The following is a 23,811-nucleotide window of genomic DNA, read 5'->3' on the forward strand; positions in this document are numbered from 1 at the left end:
TATATATATATATATATATATATATATATATATATATATATATATTTCAATTTCAATTTCAATAGTTAAAACTGTGTGTGGAGAAATTTATAAGGAAAAAGAAAGAAATATAGAATCATTTTCTTTATTAATTAATGTATCTATAAGTTGATTTATAAAAGTTATTTAATAGATTGATTTTAAGTTGCAGAAAGATTAATTTTGTTTTTTCTTTTCTTTTCATGGATAAAGTAGCATAGACCTCATATTTATGCCTTTTAAGCATAAGATAAGAACACTCACTTTTTCATTTGAAATCCATTTCACAAAACAAATTCAGACCAAGGAAAATAGAAGTGTGCTCAAGGAATTAATACTTTGAAGTGTCCTTAAGAAATAAATAGATTTAAAAGAAAAGAAAAATATTTTTGAAAGCAATAAACAAAAGCTTGTTGTTGGTCTTGTCTAGGGCTTGGAGTTTTGGGCCAGACTTGTGTGATTGAGGCTCAGCCCAGAATCATCAGTGACCCAATAACTCCACATGAAATAAAGACAATGAAGCAGAAGCCGAACACTTGTGTGTGTGTGTGTTACACATCTGCTTTCATATTATTGGAGTGTGATTCAAAATTCAAATGTTTGAGTGGGAAGTTGCATTAAAGAGATTATGACCAGACATAGCAGACAACCTCATTTGTGAAAACCACATGGACATGACATGACACAATGTTATCCAGTTATTCCTCTTTCCTTGTGTTCAATATTCATCACACGCCTTGCCTCACATAATCAATGTCACAATGAAAGTACACACTCTATATTAGTACACTTACACTTTATATTAAACTTCTGCTTTTTCTCTACTCATACTTACAACAATCCTCTTATACATGTTCTTAGTTATCTCTATCTTTAGAGACAATTGTTTTCTTGTTGCTAATTCAAAAAGTTTTGTATGCTTCATTTTTTTGTTGTTAATCAAAAGTTATGATTTTTTTTTTTTCCTTTTATGTGAACATAGCTAGAGTAGAGTACCCAAGAGATGAAAAATGTATTCATCATTATTTCAAATTGTTTTTTCAGTTATTTTTTAATTTTTATATAATTTAAATTGAAAAAGATTTAATATTACAAGTTAAATATATGAAAATTACATTATAAAAATTATATAAAAAAGAAGTTTTTAAATTGGAAAACGAAAAACAAATTAATTTTTTATAAATAAATAAAAATGATTGATACTTGGTAGAATGACTGGTTTAAATACAATTATTTTTTCAATTAAAAAAACAAAAAAAAATTAAAACAAAATAGAAGCAGTAAAAAGTTTAATAAAAAATTAAAGTTTTTTTAAATTTTAATATAATTACATAATAACATATTTTATTTAAAAAGTACAGTTTTTATTTGTGTAATAATACTTATGCTGATATATCATTTTATATTTACTAATTAATTATCTAATTTTATATAAGAAAAACATTAAAAATAATCTTTTAAAATTAATTCATCTATTCACTTTTACTTTATGATTAAATATTTTCTATATTTTTTTTCTAATATCTTCCCTTTATCAAAAAGGGGTTAAAAGTAATATACTTGATAATTCGATTATATTATACACAATAATTCAATGATATTATATGTCATCGATGTAATTATTCTATAACAGCATATGTTACATAATTATACAAAGAATTTAGTTTTATAATTTTTGTATTGTATAGAGGATATAATTATATATATACTTTTTCTTAATTTACTGTTAATAATATACGTAATTATAAAATTGTTACAAGTTTCAATTTTATTTTATTTTCCTTTTTATCCATCCATTCAATGGATTTATTTCTTCATTTTTTTTTCAATCTTCACTTATACTTTTACTGTTTTTATTATATTTGTTCTTTTCTGAGTTATTTTTTGTTTTTTTTTTTAAATTTTATTCTTAGTTGTAGTTTACGTAAATTAAAAACAGAGAAAAAATATTTGTAGATCGAGAAAGATAAGAATTCAAAACTAAAATTAGAAATGAAAAGAAATTTTATTGTAATTTAAGGAGAATTTAAAAACCATAAATTATCATATTAAATTACAGTAAAATACATATAAATGATGTCCAAATACGAGGATTTTATTTTAACAATAACATTAATCATAGTTTCTAGAACTTCATGTATCATCAAAATTTTATTTTCTGTGTTAAGATTACAATCTAAACCACTGGATACATCTACAAAAAATTCTTCTATCAATCACATAGTATATATCATACTTCAAATAAAAATAATAATAATAATAATCAAATTCAAACCTAAGGAAATGATATTTCTTTATTTAATATAAAATAAATATTCAATGCAAAATTTGATCCCCACGTTCTCATTCTTTTACATGCCATTCCATTTTACTACCGACAAACATTCAAACACTTTCCAAAATTTCATGAACAAACATTCAAACACAACCAAGAGTTATAAAATACTACAAATAAGGATCAATGTATTTATTTGCTACACTCTACAGGTATGATGAAATGATCCTTTAAAAATGGCTATTAATAATTTCTTTTAGTTTGGGGTGATATATAAAAAAAACACAAATTCAAAGAAAACAAATCTACAACATATTTTGTTGGAAGAGGTTTGACACACACATAGATCTCCGTACATGGTAAAACATTGTCCGTTTTAGACTAGGTTCTCACGGATTTGCTTTTGGCATCACTCCAAAAGGTCTCTTACCATTGGAGGTATCTATGTGTATGGAAACCTTTGACCAGTCTTTTTTTTACTCGATGTAGGATTTTGTTTGTACTCCAACATATTTAACACACATTTTATTATAAAAAAAATCGTTGTTATTAAAATTGGTTAAAAATATATTAAAAACTGAAAATGAATTGTGTGAGAAATAATAATCTGATTCACCTTTGGAATAGACTTATCCTTAACATTATGAAAGAGGTTTGCTTTGTGGACCAAAGGAAAAAGTTAGGAAACTGTCTCTTCCTGTTTTTGTTTTTTACCCTCAAAACCCAACTGAATCATTATGAAACATTTTCAGTCTATTTTTCCTTCCTCTTTTTGCTGTTTTAATTATGTAAAGTGCAATTGTAATTATGTGTTCTCATAATTGGTCTCACACTCTCTCTTTCTCTATATATAGGTGAATTTAATAAATCAATTTAACCATTCATTTAAAGAAAACATTAGGTTTCTTTCTTTAGTTCCTCATAACTATGTGCTAATTATTAATGTAATCATAGGATTATAGTTGGGTATTCATGAATGGGATGGTAGGTTGTCCTTTTAAAGCAATTTTTTTTTTCTTAGAAGAAAAAATGAAGATGTGGATGGAGTTACTAATTAAGGAAGAAAGAAATAGGGTTTTATAGTCAAAGAAATAATACTCATATTTCCATTAGAAAAACTTTTTCTATACCAAAAGACACCACTTATTCCCCCAATAGAAAGAGGTTGAGGATTGCTTCATCATCCAACATAATCTTTGCTCTTTTAATTATTATTTCATCGTTTTCTTTTCTTCATGTACTCTTCAACACTATATATTCAAAATGAATGTGAAGGGGAAATATATTGATTGATCATATAATGCTTAGTGTTATTGAATTTGTTATTTAGTTTATATGCTGGATTTCTTGATTACTACGGTTTTGGTATGTTTAGTTAGCTATTCCATGCATCTATGAGAAAAAGTAAGTCATTGTCATAATCACTTAATCGTGGTTAAAAAATATTTTTTATATTAATTTTTAAATTAGTATAAAAGTATAAATATAAAAAATATTTGACTTTTATATAATTCTAAAATTGATATAAAAAAAATCCAATTTTTATATCAATTTTGAAATCAATATAAAAAGTTTGCTAAAGAATATAGATAAATCTATATATGATGTAGACTTTTTATATTAGTTAGAATGTTAATCAATATAAGAAGTTTAACTTTTATATTAGTTAAAGCTCACCCGTATAAAAAACTTAACCTTTTGTATTAGTTAGTATTACAACTGGTATAAAAAGTCATTTTTTTATATCGATTCTAGCACTAGCCAATATAACAAGTTTTTATGTACAACCATCCACACATAGCTCTGCATAAAAAAAAATCCTAGAATAATCTCAGAATATAGTCCAAATATATATACAAAAGGAAAAAATAATTAATATTTTCCTACTATTTACACATTAAATAATAATTCCTAACATCAATGTATAATACATATAATATTTACCTAACGTCTTTTATAAACACTTAAAAGAAATGTAGCACATTACTTCCGAACATCTTTAGGACCTCTTGCTCAATTAGACATGTAACACCCCAAATATTTTAAGGGTGTTACGAATAGTAAAACAAAATTTGAATTGGATATCTGATCTCTAAAATTAAAACTTTATTTCGATTAAACAAAAGTACAATTTCAAACTTACAAACTTTGAACAACATAGTTTTCACTGCTTAACATAAGTTCAAAAATTAAACTTACAAGTCTTACATAACATGTTTTTCTGATACAAATTTATTTTTAATAAAAAGCCCCTGAAAGTTTTTCCAGCATGTCTCTCATCATCCCTAAGCCTTTCCAACTGCATCTGCAACATTATATGCTCACGTATTATACGATCATAGCATAAACAAATAAGAGTAAGTTAACCATAACATACAATCATTAGACTTACTCATGACATATATTTCAATCATGTATTATTACAATTTATACACATAGTTATCCTGAGACCATTAATTCACTTTAATATATTGTCCTTTGACTTCTTTCAAAATCATCCATCTCATTTCCATAACCTTACAAGTATACTATGCTTACTCCCAAAGCCTTATGGTCAGACCGCTCTCTACCTACTTCCTTAAGCTTTACAAGTACACTATGTTTTACTTTCCGAAGCCTTATGGTCATACCGTTCTTTGCCTACTTCTGTAAGACTTACGAGTACCCTACTTATGTCAAAGCCTTATGGTCAAACCACTCTCTACCTGCTTTCATAAGCTTTCTGATTCACTCTGCTTAACTCAATGCCTTAAAATGTGAACCAAATACACTACTCCCAATATTAAAAGCTTAAACATCATTTCATAACTAATTATTCCTCATATTCACCCCAAATTAACAAATCATATCATCCCATCCACCTAACTCAATCATATTCATTCCTTAATCATAAATTAGTAATGACCCATTCCATCACTTAAACATGTCAATGCCCGAAATTTATAAAATAATATACAACTATTGACCAAGTATTCTTATAATCTTAACTTACCCATAACGAGTACAATCTCAATATAATTTTATCAATACAATGTTATGGATCAACCATCTAAATCATTATGATGTTATAAAATTTTGTTCCTAGCACATGTCCCACATTGAAGATCTGAATGGATAAATTGAATCATAATTTACCTAGAATATATGGTAAAAATTTCAGTTCGATCTAATGGTTAATAAAGTAGAAATATGAAATTTAGCATTGGTAATTCAAGAACAGAAAATTAAATTATTTTGATATCCGTAATAAACACAACATAATTTCTATAAATATGTAATCAAAAGTTCGAATGGTCAAGGTGAATCAATATGTCTTAGAAACTACATATCCAAATTTCAGGTTAATCTAACGGTTAACTAGGTAGAGATTGAGATTTTACCTAGACAACTCGAGAATAGTATTCAAGTGGATTTTAGCTCTATCTAAAATGCGGAATTGATTCCTTTAAGTACAAACATCCAATTACAAATCTGAATGGTCAAAACATACCATTATATCTTAGGAATCTTCTATCAAAATTTCAACTTAATCTAATGGTAAATGAAGTAGGGATTTAGATTTTACTGAGATAACTTAGGAATAGAAATAAAGTGATGATCATTCTACTAAAAATTACAAGATTGGTTCCTCTAGATACAATCATCAAATTAAAAATCCTAATGGTCACAACTAATTAGTATGCCTTATGAATCATATATTAAATTTTCAAGTTGATCTAACGTAAATTAAGTGACAATTAGAGTTTTACTAAGGTAACTTAAAAAATGGAAATCATGGTAAAAAACTTAAACTTCAATTTGATTGAGTATTTATCCCAACATCTTTATAGCTCACATATTCAACAAAATAATCGTAATTTATTTAAAATTTGTTGATTATCTTTACATGAAAATTATTTTCCATTTTTGAAGTAAAGTGAAAGCGTTTTTAGTAGACTATGTGTCTCAATGGATAACTTAAGCACCTTGTATTTTCTTAGCCAAAGTGTTCCCCAACTAGCTTTCACAAATTTCATATTATCATTATCCCAAGGTGTCGATCTAACAAAGAACATAAGATAAATAAAAGAAATTAGCATCTATATACAATATTAATATTTACACATTAAAAAATTCAATACAAGATCATAGAAAATTTTCATCACCCAAGTGCACATAAAAAAAAACAATAATAATGATAGTTCCCTTTGCACTACAACAATATTAGACCATCAATACTTATTACAAAATAAGAACAGAGAAAGGTTAGCTCCTCTTACTTGATTCTCCCTTCTTCGTGGATGAAGAGCACCTCTTCAAAAGCTCTTGCTACTTTCTCTACAACTCAGATTCTAGCCCTAAAATCTCCTTATTTTATACGAAACTCTTACTCATTTTCACTTTCCTTATGCAAAACTTCATTTTCTCACCCATATTTATAGTTGAAGTAAAGTTAGAGTTACTGTAACAATATTGTAGCTGTACTAAATTTTATTGTAGCAGTATTGTAGTTGTACTACGTTTCACTGTAGTAATACTATGGCTTGTTCTACATTTTTAGTATAGTTGTATGCATAATTCATTGTAGCACTGTACATAATTCATTGTAGCATTATACGTATTTTACTGTAGCATTTTACTGTAGCAACACATGATTCATGAGGTATTCTCACTGTAGAACTGTACTAATTCACTGTAGCATTATACATAAAACTTTTTTATATTTCTAAAAATATCTAGCATCTTAATTACAACTATTTTCAAGGGTCTTACAGGACACACATTACCAAATATCTACACAATGAACAATTTGAGTCGACTTATAATGATAATAACTTAGGATATTAATTATAAAATGTTCATGTTACCAAATTCCATGAGTCAATAACTTTTGCGGATATGATTTTCTGCATGTGACATAATATTTGCACTCAAAGCTCCTCGATTGACTCAAGTTTTACAAGTTAAATTCATAAAGTATTATAAACTGTATAATTATGTTTCAATAGTATGAAAGATTAACTACTTACAATTGTTGCAATAAACTACAACACTCAGCATACCACACGAGGACAAAAACAACACAACACATCACTAGAGAATAAATGCAACGATGGTGTTGGAGGACAATGACAACAACACGATGATAGCCTTGGAGGACAACGACAACAGTGCGACGATGGTGTTAGAGGACAATGATGACAATGTAACCTTCAAGAATAATGGAAGGAGTGACGAAGTCAAGAACAATGGAAAGGGAGGTAAAGGTGAAGACAAATGAGAGAAAGAAAAGTAAAGGTGTAGACTACAACAGAGAAGAGGTGCAGAGAAGAAGAGCATAGGCGAATGACGTAACGTGAAGGTTTGGAAGAAGGAAATTAAACATTTTATACCAGTTATGTGACTAGCTGATATAAAATGTCATTTTCTATATTGATTCTAGGTCTACCTAGTATATAAAATCTTTGTAATTTATTGCAGTTTTGTCACTGCATCATTTTCTATACCGATTTAGTGTTCAACCAATATAAAAAGACTTTATAATTTATCACAGTTTTACCACCATACCACTTTCTATACCAATTCTCTCCAATCAATATAGAAAGTCTTACATTATTTATAATTATGCCACCGTGCCACTTTTTATACCGAATGAATTACAACCAATATAAAAAGTCGTTATAAAAAGTATTTTTTACACTAGTGATTGTCACTACAATGAAGAATTTGCATTAATTGGTTTTTTCTTTGCACTAGTGACTGTTACTATATTCATTTTATACTACTTTTAATAATATAATAATATATATTATGATTTTAAATTAAAAAAATATAATTATAATTAAAATATTATTATTTAACCATGTCAAATGAAGATAATTTGTTGTTTTCCTCTGTCAAAGTATCACTGTTCTACATATAATAGTTGTTTAGGTTTTTGACCATATGAAAGAGAGAGTAAAACTAATTTGTAGTTTGTATTTCCTAACCTCTCTAATTCACCATAAGAAAATCCTATAGTTTGTTTCCATTAATTTACACAAATAAGCTTACCATTTGAGACATGTGTACCATGTTTCATTTGTCATATTAAATTATGAGAAATCAACAATAGAGACATTGAAAAGAAGAAGATAGAAAAACATCAAAAAGAAGTGCAATTGTATCTCTCTCTCATATATAATATTATGAAAGAAAAAGAAAAACTAGTTACAAAAGCCTTGTCCTTGTCAATTGAAAATATGAACAATTCCCCAAAAGACTTATATATTATTATTATACACATGAAAGTTATGAGGAAAGCATAAATATGGACAATGACTATATATTTGGTATTATAATTTGTAAAAGAACCTTAGTACTAAGGACAACATTGGATTAGCAAGTGGACAGAAGCCGAGGTTGTAAAAGGCAATATAAAAACGTTAAAGTTGTGTTCCAATGTTAGGACATTATAGTATAAACTCAGATATAAAGTACTTCCATATATGGAATAGAGGAATCTAATCCATGATCCCATGTGGGCCATATCAACCATTTCATCATTTTTAATTCTATCTTCTTCAACTTATATACTCAATAACACACGCACTGCATTTTCCATCATTCATCTTAATGCCTTTGGGAGAGAGAGAAACACATCACATGTTCAAAATAATATAAGAATAACCATACTTTGATAAAAAAAAATTATAATATTTTAACACCATCTACGTCTTATTTTGTGATTGATAGATATTAGTGTTTATGATTATTATTAATTTTGATTGTGAAGTAATTTTGGACCAATCACGATAATATTAAAATGTTGTCAAAAAAATATTATCAATATATCATTATCTATAATATAATGCTTTCGCATCTTTACATCCCAACAAAAAAAACTATTTCTTATATTTTCAAAGCAATCATGTAAATGCATATTTAATTCACTGAAAAGTTATTAAGTTTACATAATTTAGATATCTAACTTGATTTCGTTGTTGTTGAAAGTCTCATATCGATTAGAGATAAGGCCAATTTATAATATATAAATGGGGTGTAGATCTCATCTTACAAGCCAGTTTTGTGGAGTTGACTTAGGTCTAAAACTCACTAATGGTTGTTTTATTAAAACTATAGTATTAGGAAAAAGAAATCTTAGTTATATATTTTCCTGGTACTAATATATATGGTATACAGATAAGGAATGCTAAGTTAATTTAGATGTAAATATACATTCTAATATAATATTCAAATCCATTCTATTCATACAATTATATTAAGAGATTATTATTATTACAGCGTGTACAATTTTTCTTTTTTAATTTTACGTTTTAAGTAATTATTTTTTTTAACTACAATAATTATCTTATTATCTTTTAAGTTATTGTTAATTTATATATATATATATTTTCAATTTTATATTTTAAATAACTGTTTTTTAAACTAAATTAATTATTTTATCACTTTTTATTCTTTAAATGATGGTTAATTTAAATTTAATTATTTTTAAAAGAAAATAATTATTTATCATCTTATTGTTTTAAATATTTTTTAAAATTAGTTACTTATAATAAACAAACATGCATGAACATATATTATCTAAAGTTAATAACAAAATACGATAATCTTTACTTTATACGTATTGTAAAACTGCATTAAGTATGAATCTCTATTACAATAAGTTAGTTAACTTTTTTTTTTCATAAAATTAATCATCAAGAAATATGTCATGTTTAATAAAATTATTAACACTAACTTTTTATTACTATTTTGTATATCATTTGAGTTGAAGAAATATCACTTTGGTTGAAAAATACATTTCAGTGACATGCTTTTCATTAATTTATTCTTATAAATATTTGCATGACCCAGTACCTACCACCACTCAAGCAGTGTCCCAATTATTGACCCATGAACAAATACCACAGTCAACATTTTAATCTTAAATAAAAAAATATCATTTAGATAACACATCTAGTACTTACGTGGGTTAAATTTGTGGAAGTGGAAACACTTCTACATCGACTAAAAGATAATATATAAGTGAGATGTAAACTTTGTTTTACAACCTGGTATTATGAGATTGAATTAGATTTAAAGTCTACTTTTTAATATGGTATCATAGTCATGGTCAAAACTTATCGTAACGATATTTTTTGTTTCTTAAACATTTCTATTTTACTTATTGTCAGACCGCTATTAAACCACCTAATTTTTATGAGATGTCTATACCTCAACGTGAGAAGAAGATATATGAGGGTTAAAACCTATTCACATAAATAATTTCAATAATAAGAAATCTTTTGGAGTATATTAAAAGAAAATTTTAAAAACTTGATGCAAATCAGATAAAATTTTATCACAGTATAGAAATGTATGTGTGTTGAACCTTTATTTATACATTGTGGTTAAAGAAAAGGAAAAACTTCTTTTAACAACATTTTTTTAACAATTTTTTTACAACGCATACGTGATAGCTTGTGATTGATCTGTTTTAAATATTTTTGAACATAAATTCAGTTAGACCAATAAAATGATGACATATGTTCCGTTGTAAAAAAAAGTTATCAAAAAATATTATCAAATAATTGTCCTAAAGAAAATAAATAAAAGAGAGAGAAAGTGTGGAGAATGTGCATTATGCAATGGAAGTTTGAGTAGATATTTTGTTGAGTGATGCAGAGAGAGAGAGAAAGTCACATGCAAACAAAGTCAGCCTTCTTTCTGAGACCAAACCCGTTTTGAGTCAGCTCTGTCACAACTTGTTTGTCACTACTTTTTTCTTTTCCTCTTTTTCACGCGCCTTTCTTTATTCTCTTTTTCACTCTCTCTTTCCGTCTCTACCAACATACATGCTTTCACTTTTTCTATTTCATTTATTAAATTTTATTTATGTATAAATACTTTTCTTGAAATAATTTTAATGTTAAGATTTTAAATGTGTTGAGACAAATATTAAGGAAATTTTGATGCTATTAATATTCTCACTGAAATAATTTTTCTAATAGAAGATTAACAGAGTCTTTATTTTTACATATCACACTAATATTTTTAACTATTACGCGTTTATTCCTTATGATCAATTATTATTTAAAAATATTTTGAAATTTTAATTTTATTTTTAGAAGACATATTAGATAATTAAAAAATATATATTTAAATTATCTTAATTCTCAATTCTTAAATAATATAAACTATTATATATTGAAACATAATATTAAAAAATATATTGGCTAACACAAACGTATGCCCCTAACTAAGTAAGTTGTAAGAGTTTCAGTTTCAATTAAAGAAAAAAATAAACTTAATGAAATAAATAATTTATTTAATTTTTATTAAAATTTGATTCAAACTTTTAAACTGTATAAACAAGTTTTGTTTTTTTTAAAGAATTCGAATACTTTGTTATTTTGTAAAATATTCTCAAAATACTCTTAATTAATTAAATTTGATACATTAATTATTAATAATAAATAATTTATAATACATTAACTATTATGTTTAACTTATGATACCTTGACTATTAATTAATTTATTATACATTAACTGTTAATTAATTTATTATACATTAACTATGAATTAATTAACTGTGCTTATCAAAAACAAATAATTAATTTTTTAGTACACGAGATATTTTGAATTTATGACATTTAAACGTTCGAATGATAACACTTCCTTAGGAATGTTCGCCCACTCTGGCGCGTACACACTCATGATCATATTTCTATACACAATATTTGTGACAAATATGTTGATTTTTATTATTCTTTAATAAGTTTTATTTCTTTTTTTTTTTATTTTCCTAAATTATAGGTAACATGCAAATGAAATATGGTTTAATGTTTAATTTTTTAAACATTACTTCTTTGATGTTTAACTTTTTTTAATTTTATTTACAAATTTTTGATATTTGTTATAATTTCCATATTTTATATTATTATTATTATTATTATTATTATTTTATATCTTCTATAGTAACAATCCTCTTTTCTTATATAATAAACTAATAATTAAAACTGAAAATGTTAAATCAGAGTATGTTAAACTAAATATATTATTTTGTTAAATAGTATTAAATGTTTTTTTTAATAAAGAAGGAGTAATGCTTAAATGTTTTAAGTCATTTATTAATTTGTGCTTAAATGTAAGTGGACATGTATTAATTATTTTTAATTATTTATGACAATGTTGTAGAAAAAAACAGATTACAAAAAGTTAAAAGTAAATATGTTAAAGAAAAAAAAACTTATTTTACAACAAAGAAAGTATTTGTAAAGAAATAAGTTAGCATTTAAAAATTATTAATTGAACAAATTATTACCACAGGATAAATATTTACAATTTTTTTATCATTGTAAGAATAAAAAAAATTATAACCCATTTAAATATTGAAAAAAATAATAACATATAAAAATAAACTTGAATTTGTTTATGTTTATTATAATAAAATTAGAAAAATTTAACTTTTTTTTTGTGTTTGTCAAGTCCTTTAATTTTATAAATAAACAGTTTTTTTTTCTTAAATTTTTTAATAAATAAATCTTTTCCACTTCTTGAATAAGTGATTATTTTAAAAGTGTTTATTTAAGAAAGATAATGATATTTAGACAATATTTCTTTTTACAACATTTAAACATCATTTAATGATTGGTCCAAAATTACTTCATAATTAATAATAATAATCATAAATATCAACATAAACTAATAACATAATAAAAAAAATATTATCCAACCATTGTCCTTTAAAAAACACTTAACCAAATTTATATGATACTAAAATAATCATTATTTTTACTTTTTGAAATAGAAGTATATGAAAGTAAATTAAACATTAGGAAGCATAAAAAAGTAAGGTAGGAAAGATTGTGATTAAGAAAGGAAAGAGGAAGCACAGTAAAAGAACACAAAATATTCACTATTGAGAGTTATCCAGTTGAAGTTGAAAGAGAAAGAGAGAGAGAAAGAGAAAGAGAAAGAGAAAGGTGCTTTTCTATTGAAGTTTTGTTTGTTTGTGAAATGTAGTGAGTAGGGCACATAGCTACCTTAGCTAGCTCCATAGCATAATTCACCATCATTCATTGTTCATCATCCCAACTCAACTAGGAGAGAGAAATCTAAGAACTAACATCACTCACCCCTAGAAAATATATGCAATGAGATAAGGACTTGTGCTGCTGACACACATCAAGAGAGAGAAAGAGAGACATCACTGTTCATTACTCATGTTTTGTTTTTTCCTTTTTTCTTTACAATTCTCAGTTAATGTTGTTGTGCTACTTCACTCTTTTTTTTTTTTTGTACACACTCACTTCTCACTTTCACACACACAGAACACACAACAACACACAAACACAGCACACACGCATACTCTCTCTCTTCTGTGCTCTTCTGTCACCCACCGCTCTTTAATTCCGCATGAAACCGTTGAACGTTTTTCAACTCTCTGCCTTCATAAGGGTCCTCCAATTCTCTACCACCACTACACATACCCTTTTGAGTTTTGATTCTCTCTCCTCACATGTTAGTACTTTTTTGTTTCCCTTTTTATTTCTCTCCATGATTTGAAGAGATCTTCATCTTGCATTCATAGCATTTTATCAGTTTTGTTTGTGGTGTGAAATCTGTTCTGGTCTTCAGAAAGGTTGTTGCTTCTCTGTGGTGTTTGTGACATTTTGTATCTTTACTTGAATTCTAAACTGGGTTAAAATTTATATAATTTGGAATTGATGTAGTTAAGTGGGTGGTTCTTCATGATAAGTAAGTAAAAGAACTTATCTTTGGGGTTTTGATTTTCTGGGTGTTGGCATCAGAGGGTGAGTGAGGTTGATATAATACATGGTTATAGTTATTTGGTTGCCATGAAATTTGCTTGGTGTTTAAGGTTTTATCATGGGTTGGTGAGTGTGGACCTGTTACAGTTCACCCGGCTTTTATCTTCAATGTGAAGCCTTTTTGTTGTTTCTATATAATTTGGTAAGCTGTATGCAAACTAGCTTCTCTTTTTGTCTTCTCTGTAATTGGTCTATTACTAGAATATTTGTGTGAACTACCTTCTAGCTAGGCTTTCCATTCTTTTCATTGATCTATCTTTCTACTTTTTGGTTGTTTTCAGCTTGTCTTGTACCTTCAATTGAGTCTAGGGTCCCTTTCTCTTCCTTCATATGTATAATTTCAATAGGGTGTTAATGTGTTATCCTTGAGAAACTTTGTCTGTGGGAAGCCTATGCTTCTGATTTGAAGGACATGTTATTGTTGTTGCTAGTATAATTTAAGCACCTTTTTGGCATAATTGTCATAATGATATAGGATTTCATGGTTTTTTATGGTTTTCTGATCTGTGCATTTTTTTCTTTCCTCCAAAATTTGTGACTATGTATGGACTGTGGGAACAGAGATAGGTGGAATTGAATATTGAGGGGTTTGAAGGTCTAGTAAATGCATGGATCGAGGGGACCAAATGTTATCTGGCTCTGCATCTTACTACATGCAGAGAGGAATACCTGGTGCTGGAACTCAATCTGAACTGCACAACTCGCCTAATATTAGATCATTGTCTAATCCTAATTTACCATTTCAATCAAGCATTGGTGGTGGTGGTACCATTGGATCCACATTACCATTGGAGTCTTCAGGAATTTCATCTCCATGTGTCAATGTGAGTGTTCCTTCTGGTGCTGTGCCAGGGGAATCTGTCAAAAGGAAGAGAGGAAGGCCTCGAAAATACGGGCCGGACGGAACTGTGTCGTTGGCATTGACTCCAACACCAGCAAGTCATCCTGGAGCCCTGGCACAAGGCCAGAAACGAGGTAGAGGGCGCCCACCAGGATCAGGGAAGAAACAGCAGTTGGCATCTCTTGGTAAATCCCCATCTCAGCTTTTGTGTTGTTGTGTATTTGGTGAAAGATCAACTTAAAGTTTGATAGTTTGAAGTTGAGTTGAGATGTTGCTGGCTGTCTAAATCCTTACCCAAGTGATGTTTTTTGATTCTAACATCTCAATAAACTGTTTGTGTGTGTTGAATGATTGAGCTCTAAAATGTTTTGGTTTATTGAGATTACTGTGTTAGTGCAAAATCTGGATTTTGCTTCGAAACTGTTGAGTATTGAAAAGCTGAATTGTTTGGTTTTTGTATTACTTGCTTATTTTTAAAGATCAAAATTGCTTTTGTCCATGCACAGCACCTGTTGTTTTCATTTTTTGAGATAACAACTGTTTATGTGTTTTTTCATACTGGAATTGAAATATCAGATGGAGTGAGTTAACATTGAACCCATGAACTTCTTTAAAATCAAAATTTTACTGATTACAATATAAATGATAAAGCTTTCATATGTTTTAGTTTATTGAGATCACTGCAATAGGTGAAATTTTTTTAGTTTTTTCTACTAAATTGTTAGAGTTGAACCTGTGACTGTTTCTGTTACATCACTTGCTTTACTTAATATTAACACAACTTTCTAAATTAAAGTATCATTGCTAAGGTGTTAAGTGCTCTAACATATGACAACTTTCAAAATTACCCATTTCATCTTTTTCTCTGGGGGTTTTTATTTTTATTTTTATTTTCAGACGGGCATTCTGATATCAAATCCACTAAATTTACAACTTTTCATTGAATTGGGTATAAATAATAAACTATTAGTTTCTTTGCACAGATAATTTCGTTTATTACAAGATACATGCAGTGTTTGCAGACAGCTGAACCTTCAAAAGTTTTGCTTTCTTGAGAGATTATTGTACTAGTAAAATTATTATGGATTTTCCTATTAAACTATTTAGTGTTAAATCTGACTGTTTTAGTCTTTACATCACTTTTTTTTATTTTTTATATTAACACTAATTTGATGATTAAAATTAAATATTATATAATTATTTATCTTTACTCTGATAATTTATACAAGAAAGGAAAATTTTTTAATCTTAGTTTTAAGTAACATACAATCAGTATTTTAGAACTAGGCTTGAACTGGACCAGAAACTGAATTATGTTTTTTTTTTTCTTTCTTATATATAAAGTTGGAGATAGTATTGTTAGAGCTAATATACCAATAACTTAATTTCACCAAGTTGATATTTTTACCATGCCCAAGATAAAAGTTGTTTTTGGACATTACATTATTTTCAGTAAATCATGTTTTATTGTGATTTATGAAGGAGAAGAAGTTTTTGTTTATTGAGTCATGTATGGGTTCAAAGTATGCATTGATTGAATGGTGATGGTAATAGTTGCCAATTCCTTCTGTAGAGTAATTCTATTGAATCAAAAACTTCTGATTGTATCCAAGATGAACAGAAATCATTATAGCTTTATACTTTTCCATAAGTGCTGCAGAACTCCTCTGTTAATTTCAAATCAATTTTTAACTTATGAGTTTTATTTTGTTTCAATTTTTTAGTTACTTTAGAAAACTAAGCAGAAATACACTAACCTCATTGATACACTCACATTTCAAAATCATTGCACATGACCCTACTTTTCCTTTTTTTCTCTTTCTTGAATTTCACTTTTTATTTATTTTACTATATGGTGAATAGTAATAAATGTAAATATTTGTGTTACTTGATAGTTGGTTTGGTTCAGTTTAGGTTGAGAATAAAATTTTACAAAAAACTGATTCAGCCTTATTTGATTGGTTTTGACTGTGGCTTCCCCATAAAGCAACATTCTCTCTTTCCTTTTTAAGGTGTCCTTTAAGTTTTTTTTTTTTGGGAGAAACCAATAAATGTAATTTTTTTACTCCAATAAAATATTTATAAGATTTCTTTTTCCCTACATGACAAGGCTATACATGATAAATGTTCTTTAAATGGATCATTTTGGTTTTCTGTCTGTAAGGGGTGATTATGTTAATTTTGTTTAATTATAAATTATATTAATTTTGTTTAATTATAAATTAACGGTAAAAGGTGATTCATGTTTGATGTTGAGTGGTTATTGCTAGGTGAACTGATGTCTGGTTCAGCTGGGATGGGATTCACTCCTCATATCATTACCATATCAGTTGGAGAGGTATGCCTTTTACTTTTAAGATGTTGCATCAATTTTTCTGTTTCTTTTTTTGTATGTTGAAAAGTTTAAGTTCTGAATATTTATAGGCTGCATTGGTTTTTGTTTTATTTTCATATTCAGTAATAAATTACACAGCAGTACTTTGTTTTTCATTTTTTTTTCTCTTTTCAAACTTTGTGAAGGATTTCATTTGAAACATACTCTAAAAATGATTTTGTTTGAAACATAACGTGCTCCAAGGTTGTTCTTTCTGTAAAAATGAAGAAATACTCTTTAAAAAATTGTGCTCTTTCCATCTATGTAGGACGTTGCCACAAAAATCATGGCATTTTCTCAGCAGGGTCCAAGAGCTATATGTATTTTGTCAGCCAATGGCGCTGTGTCTACTGTGACTCTTCGCCAGCCTTCAACATCAGGTGGCACAGTCACATATGAGGTTTGTAACTTTCTAGTGTTGTGTTTGTGCATTTATGTTCAGATAGACTTGTAGCTAATAAACAATTTCACTTGATATCGCTGCTTGCTAAAACACATTTACTTAATCACATACCAATTTTGTCATCATACTCTGATTCTTTTGTTATTTAGTTTAAGCATTCTATTCATATGGATGTTAGAAATACTTTGCCTCTGGAAATCAAGACTATGTTCTAGTTACTTTGAGCTTGTTTTTTTACCTATCCAGAATAGGTGCATTCTAATGTATGTCTGCTATCACCTCACATTCATGACTGCACTTGTTGTTACTTAAATGCAATTTGATTTAGTATTCGGCTAAAACGTGTTAAAAGCACTGATTCTACTAGTTTTGGTTATTCTAGTGTCAGATTTTTTATAAGAAATAGCCATTATTACCGAGTTTCCTTGTTGCAAGTCATAGTGCTAGACATGTGTTTTCTTGAAGAATTTTATTTTACTCAACCATAAATTTAGAGCCATTTGAAGTGGTTCATCAGTATGCTTTCTTTTCCCTATCCATTTTAACAACTTTTTATCTTGTTGAAGTTATTTACTTTGTTTATGTATATTATTGATGGACTTTGGATTCAATAGGGGCGTTTTGAGATATTGTGCCTGTCAGGCTCTTACCTGGTTGCCGATAGTGGTGGCTCCCGCAATCGAACTGGTGGATTAAGTGTTTCCCTTGCAAGTCCAGATGGTCGTGTCATTGGTGGAGGAGTTGGCGGAGTGCTTGTTGCTGCAAGTCCAGTTCAGGTAAATGCATTTTATTGCTGCCATCATATTTTGTGTTAAAGATCATCATTGTCATGTCAAAACTTACATTTTGTTTAATTTGGATGCTCTATTACCACAGGTGATAGTTGGAAGCTTTACATGGGGTGGATCAAAGACAAAGATCAAGAAAAAAGAACCTTCAGAAGTGGCAGAAGTTGCTATCGAGACTGATCATCAGACAGTTCATAATCCAGTTGCAATGAATAGCCTCTCACCAAATCAAAATCTTACTCCAACCTCATCTATAAGTCCATGGCCAGCATCACGATCATTGGATATGCGCAACTCTCATATTGACATTGATTTAATGCGCGGGTGACAATTTATTTAGAATATGCCAGTATTGAGTATATATTTCAGATTCATGGTCACTCATCTAATTTTCCTGTAGTAGTAACTACAGCATGGGAAGTACCAACAGCAAAGTAGAAGCCAGCTGACTTATGGAAATTTGATAAAATGTCACCTATCTCTACCCATGATTGACTGTAGGGTTGTACTCAATATTTTTGTAGCTGTGAGGAATTTTAATTTGAAGATTTTGCGTTATTGGTTGAAAACAGACTGTTGTTTATATCCTATCTGAAAGAAATTGGCATTGAGGTAGATGCTTTGTGGTTTTGGGGCACAAATTATGATATAAACTAGTGTGACTTTTGTCATTGAGCTATGGTCTCCTGAAAGGCAATGACAAAGGGTGCATGAAGATTTACTACTAGGAATGTATAGTGTTGTGTCTGAGAGCTGTGGATGTTATGCTTTGGATGATGATTCTTTTTTTTCCCTTCTCAATTCTAGTTTGTTGCCAATTGTGAGTTATCCTGCACTTTTCTAATTTACATTCTCTGTTCATGTCTTACTCCTTTTCTCCAACCCCCATTGATATTCATGCCCCTGGGGAATGGTCATTTGATTAGGCTGTAACAGTTTAGGCTCCAAACTCTTTTGAGAAAGGGCAGAACATGGATGCAGTTCCTTATGTGTTTTTGATGTTTTTCTGCAGTCATAATTGAAGTTTCACCTAAGTTGTTCCCTTGAAATAATGGCTTTTATGGAGTCTTTGGAGCCTAAACTAATTGTAGGTAACTTAGTTGATTGTTCTAGATAAACAGCAATGCAATTTGTTGGTAACTTAGCTGATTGTTTTTAGATTGGCCTCTTAAGTCCCTTGAAACAGACAGTCAAATAGGTTGTTACTCTCAAGAGCAACTTGCTTCCATGGGAAGAAATAACATGTAAATTTACACATGCACAGATGATGTGACAAGGTTTTCTGATGCAGGAAACTGCTACAGTTGGAGGACAATACACTGAAGTTAGCAGTTGCATTACAGCATAACATCCACTCTCTAATACATAGAATTAAATTGAAGACATGCATAGGATAAAAGTAACTAGTTGGTGTGAAGGATGACCACGTAGCCCAACTTAGCAACCTGAAACATTGACCAATAATGTAACTGGCACCAGTGTTGAATGAAAGATAAGTGTCATAATGGTTTTAAATTGTGTATCATTTGTAATTTGTAATTACTAAAGTTTTGGATAAATGGTAACAATTGCATTGCTTGAACTTCTAAAAGTTAACATACTAGTTGTAGTTGAATAGAAGAGCCACTTGCATCATAACCAAAATGGTAGAATTTGTTCTATTATTGTTGAAAACCAAATATCACCAGCTAAAGAAAGAAGGGTTTGTTTGTACTGGATTGCATTATACAGATGTTATGGTTATTTTGTTGTTTTGTTGTTCAGCCGTGGTTGATTTGATTTCTACTGAAGTGATGTTTACCTAAACTCTGAATTTGTACATTCGTGGCATTGCTCTTCAGTTGCTTTACTAGTCCAAGATGCATGTATCATGCAATGCCTTTGGTTGTATGTGTAAAGGAAAATGCTAGAGAGTGACCCTTGTACCATCCATGATATTTTAGTTAGAGAACAGCTTCCCTGCACATCAATTACTCTACCACGTCCACATAATTTGACGACCAATAAGAGTGATACTTTCTTTTTATTATTATGAGTATTGTATAGAAAAAAAATAAAAATTGAAATAATTTTTAATGAGAAATAAATTAAGTTTAATTCAATCTTACAAAATCGATTTATAATAGAAGACATATATCTACTTATATACTATGTAATCATTTCATGTTTAGTTGATGTGAAATCTTCTATATATTTTCTTAACATTAAGGTCATGTCAAGTATAAGAGTAGACATTGATAAATAATTTAATAATAGTTTGATAGGAAGTGAAATAATAAGTTTAACAAATAAAATAATGAATGATACAATATAATATATCGAACAAATAAATTCTACAATAAGTTATAATATATGACTCTGATACTATATTAAGGGATGAATTTTAAACCTAATTTGATCTTATAAAATCAGTTAGTAAGGTGATGTTTGCACCTATTTATATACTATGAAATCAATTTATTTATATTTGATAAAAATAAAAATTAATTTATATATAAATTAACTTGCACCTTTATAACAATTAGGAGGAGTTCATAGTGTTCCAAGGGAGATATTATCTGCTGAAATAGTTTAGATTTTATAGAAGGTTGTGAATCACATTTGAAGTGGTGGTTCTCTACACTAAACGAATATCTTACTTACTAAATCTTCAGAAAAAGTTAACAAAAGGAAAACGCCAAAGATATTTCTGTAGGAAAAAGATAAAGATATTAAGAAAGAAGATAACAGATGGGTGAACCAAAGTTAAAGCCTTTGGAATTCAGGCACACTTTATGGTCCTTCTGAACATTGGCTTACGAAATGATTGCACAGTTGACAGGAATTATGAAGAATGAGGGAAAATCAGGAGAGGATAGAATTAGCCAGTTATCAGATGATGTACTGTGTCACATCCTTTTGTTCCTTACCACCGAGGAAGCCGTAGCTACATCCTTGTTGTCTACCAGGTGGAGATTTCTATGGAGAATGCTTCCATTTCTTGACATTCACTGCTCCAAACCAATCATAAAATCCCACAAGAGTGTTAATACATTCTTGGCACTACGCATAACACAAAACATCACAAGGTTTCATCTCAAATGTAATAGCCATAGTTGTTGCTCACATTATGTGGAACAATGGGTCTGTGCAGTGAAAGCAAGAAAAGTTGAACATGTGGATATCTCCTTATGCATGTGTCACAGAAGCGTGATCAACTTCGCCACCTTGTTCACCTGTGCCACACTTGTCACTTTGAAGCTCGAGGGTCTCTTTAATCTCTCTATTCCTTCTGGTGTTCATCTTCCTAAACTCAAAAGTTTGCACCTTCACATACATGCATTCACCTCCTTCTCCAGCATCAGGAACCTTATCTCTGGATCTCCAGCTCTTGAACTGTTCCACCTGAGGCAGAACTGGTACTTGTCACATTTCAACGAGTTGAAGATTGTGCGAAACTCTCGAGTTATCCAACTGTTCCAACGCAAATGGTTTTACAACCTTGTTATACAAAGTGATCGTTATTATGATTTTGTCCCAGACTACTTGGATAGTTGTAGTAGGTCAAACATTGTTAAAGCCAAAGTTTATATGACAGTGTTTGGTGGAATCAAGGATTTTTATGCTAACCAGTTTGTTTGTGAGACTCTGAAAGAATTATGTAACGTTGAGTTTCTGTCTTTGGGTGATTTTAGGTTAGAGAAATACCCTTTTAGTCTTGATCTTCTACTGTTGAAGAATCTTGTTGAGCTAAGATTGTCTCTTGAAAATAGGGACTCCATGTATATGGAACTTCCTGGGAAGTGTCCTAAGCTTGAAGTTCTTGAAGTTAATATCATGGATGATGGCTGTGGTGCTAATCAAAGGTGTAAATATCGTATTAGTGGCGGAGTGAGGGAACACGACTTGTCTATTGTTCCTTTTTCACCAGAGACAACATTGCTGCAAAGTTGAGACAGAGTCCTTATGAGATATATTTAGGTTGTTCTCTGTTATGTTTTCTGTTTAAGAGAAACTAATTTAGGGGACTTTTCTTCTTGTTTTCCTGGTTTTATATTACTAGGGTTAAGTGAAATAGCCAGCCAATTTGAGTCTTTACTTCATGAATTCTGTGTTATTTACTTTTTATCTGGATTGGACTTTACATGTAACTATAATTTGTCTATAATATATATATAATCTGCTGAAAGCTCATTCTCTGCAATCAAACTTGCTGTTGCGTGCGTAAGAGCAATTTGTAATAACTGGTTGGGATAATATTAAGTTTTAGTAATAATTTTGCTTAAGTATTATTTTATTAGTTTGAGTTTAATGATATTTAATTTAATTTTGATAGAGATAAAATAGGAATAAGTAGTTTTGATGTTGTATTTATTTAGGTATAATATTATTTTATTTTGTTAATATAAGATATAGATAGATTAAGTAATTTTTTTTTATTTTTTATTTATTTTGAATTAGTTGATATTTTATTTTTATTTTTTATTATTTGTATTTGTCTCAAGGTTTTATTTGTACTTATTTAAAAGTTGTTAAGGTTCAATAAAAGTGACACAATGAATTGAAGAGTCAAATTATATGTTTGTGTCACTTTTATTTTTCTACAAAGTGATATCATAACTTTATGTTCTAAGTACCGAGAGACCAAAAAAAAAGAGAAGGGATAGTCAAACATCGTGAGGGAAACACCGTGAGGGAAACAATGAGTACTTGAGTATTTTGTGAGAGAGATTACAAAGGTAGTCCATGGAATGGGTGTGCCATAGTTTTCGGAAAAGATCAATTACGACAATTGGTGTTTGTAGATGATGGTTCTTCTTAGATCCCAAGATGTATGAGACACAACGGAGGACAGGTACAATGAGCCCGTAGATGATGAAGATCAGACAATGACCCATATTGCTTCATAGAAAAAGACATGAGTGAAAGAAAGATCAACTTTGTACTTTCTGTATAATGTAGTGAATGAATCAGAGTTTGAGAAAATAGCTAATGCAAAGTCGACAAAAGAAACTTAGAAAATTCTAGAGGTGACATTCAAAGGAGATATCTGTGTGAGGCAGGTTCGAGTATAAGCTCTTAGAATAGAGTTTGAACATATGGAGATGGATGAAAAGGAGGTAGTTACCGAGTTTATAACTCAAGTGCAGAAGATGACCAACAACTCAGAATGAACGAAGAAAAGGTACCTCCTAAATGGGTTGCGGAAAAGATCTTGAGAAATCAGATAGATGATTTTGAAAGAATCTGGTCACTATTAAAGAGACAAAGGATTTGCCAACTCTCATTGTGGAGGAGTCAGTTGGGTTATTAAAGGCCTACGAACTAAGTAAGAAAA

At 29.0% G+C, this 23,811-nt stretch overlaps 2 protein-coding genes across 3 annotated transcripts; both read left to right on the forward strand.

The window, feature by feature from the left end:
- Positions 1-13,559: 13,559 nt before the first annotated feature.
- LOC106774188 (AT-hook motif nuclear-localized protein 9) lies at positions 13,560-19,322 on the forward strand. Of its 2 annotated transcripts, none has more exons than XM_014661087.2 (6): positions 13,560-13,777; positions 14,650-15,114; positions 17,200-17,267; positions 17,572-17,703; positions 18,321-18,482; positions 18,583-19,322. In XM_014661087.2, the coding sequence occupies exons 2-6, from the start codon at positions 14,697-14,699 to the stop codon at positions 18,820-18,822; spliced, it is 1,020 nt and encodes a 339-aa protein (XP_014516573.1). In that variant the 5' UTR covers positions 13,560-13,777; positions 14,650-14,696; the 3' UTR covers positions 18,823-19,322. The 2 variants fall into 2 exon arrangements, with proteins under 2 accessions (XP_014516573.1, XP_014516575.1); XM_014661089.2 differs by lacking the exon at positions 13,560-13,777 and adding an exon at positions 13,784-13,898.
- A 1,738-nt stretch (positions 19,323-21,060) lies between these two features.
- On the forward strand, positions 21,061-22,685 carry LOC106773697 (F-box protein At4g22280). Its single transcript, XM_014660435.2, has one exon. The coding sequence runs from the start codon at positions 21,297-21,299 to the stop codon at positions 22,425-22,427; it is 1,131 nt and encodes a 376-aa protein (XP_014515921.1). The 5' UTR covers positions 21,061-21,296; the 3' UTR covers positions 22,428-22,685.
- The last annotated feature ends 1,126 nt before the right edge of the window (positions 22,686-23,811 follow it).

The sequence above is a fragment of the Vigna radiata genome, chromosome 9 (assembly GCF_000741045.1).
Source record: "Vigna radiata var. radiata cultivar VC1973A chromosome 9, Vradiata_ver6, whole genome shotgun sequence".
Classification (NCBI taxonomy): Eukaryota; Viridiplantae; Streptophyta; class Magnoliopsida; order Fabales; family Fabaceae; genus Vigna; species Vigna radiata.

What these genes read in the sequence shown, in the direction of transcription:
- LOC106774188 (XM_014661087.2), top strand. Translation starts at nt 14,697, where the DNA reads ATGGATCGAGGGGACCAAATGTTATCTGGCTCTGCATCTTACTACATG. An exon ending in TTACCATATCAGTTGGAGAG is followed by an intron (nt 17,268 to 17,571) that starts GTATGCCTTTTA and finishes CCATCTATGTAG; the next exon opens with GACGTTGCCACAAAAATCAT. An exon ending in TTGCTGCAAGTCCAGTTCAG is followed by an intron (nt 18,483 to 18,582) that starts GTAAATGCATTT and finishes CTATTACCACAG; the next exon opens with GTGATAGTTGGAAGCTTTAC.
- LOC106773697 (XM_014660435.2), top strand. Translation starts at nt 21,297, where the DNA reads ATGATTGCACAGTTGACAGGAATTATGAAGAATGAGGGAAAATCAGGA.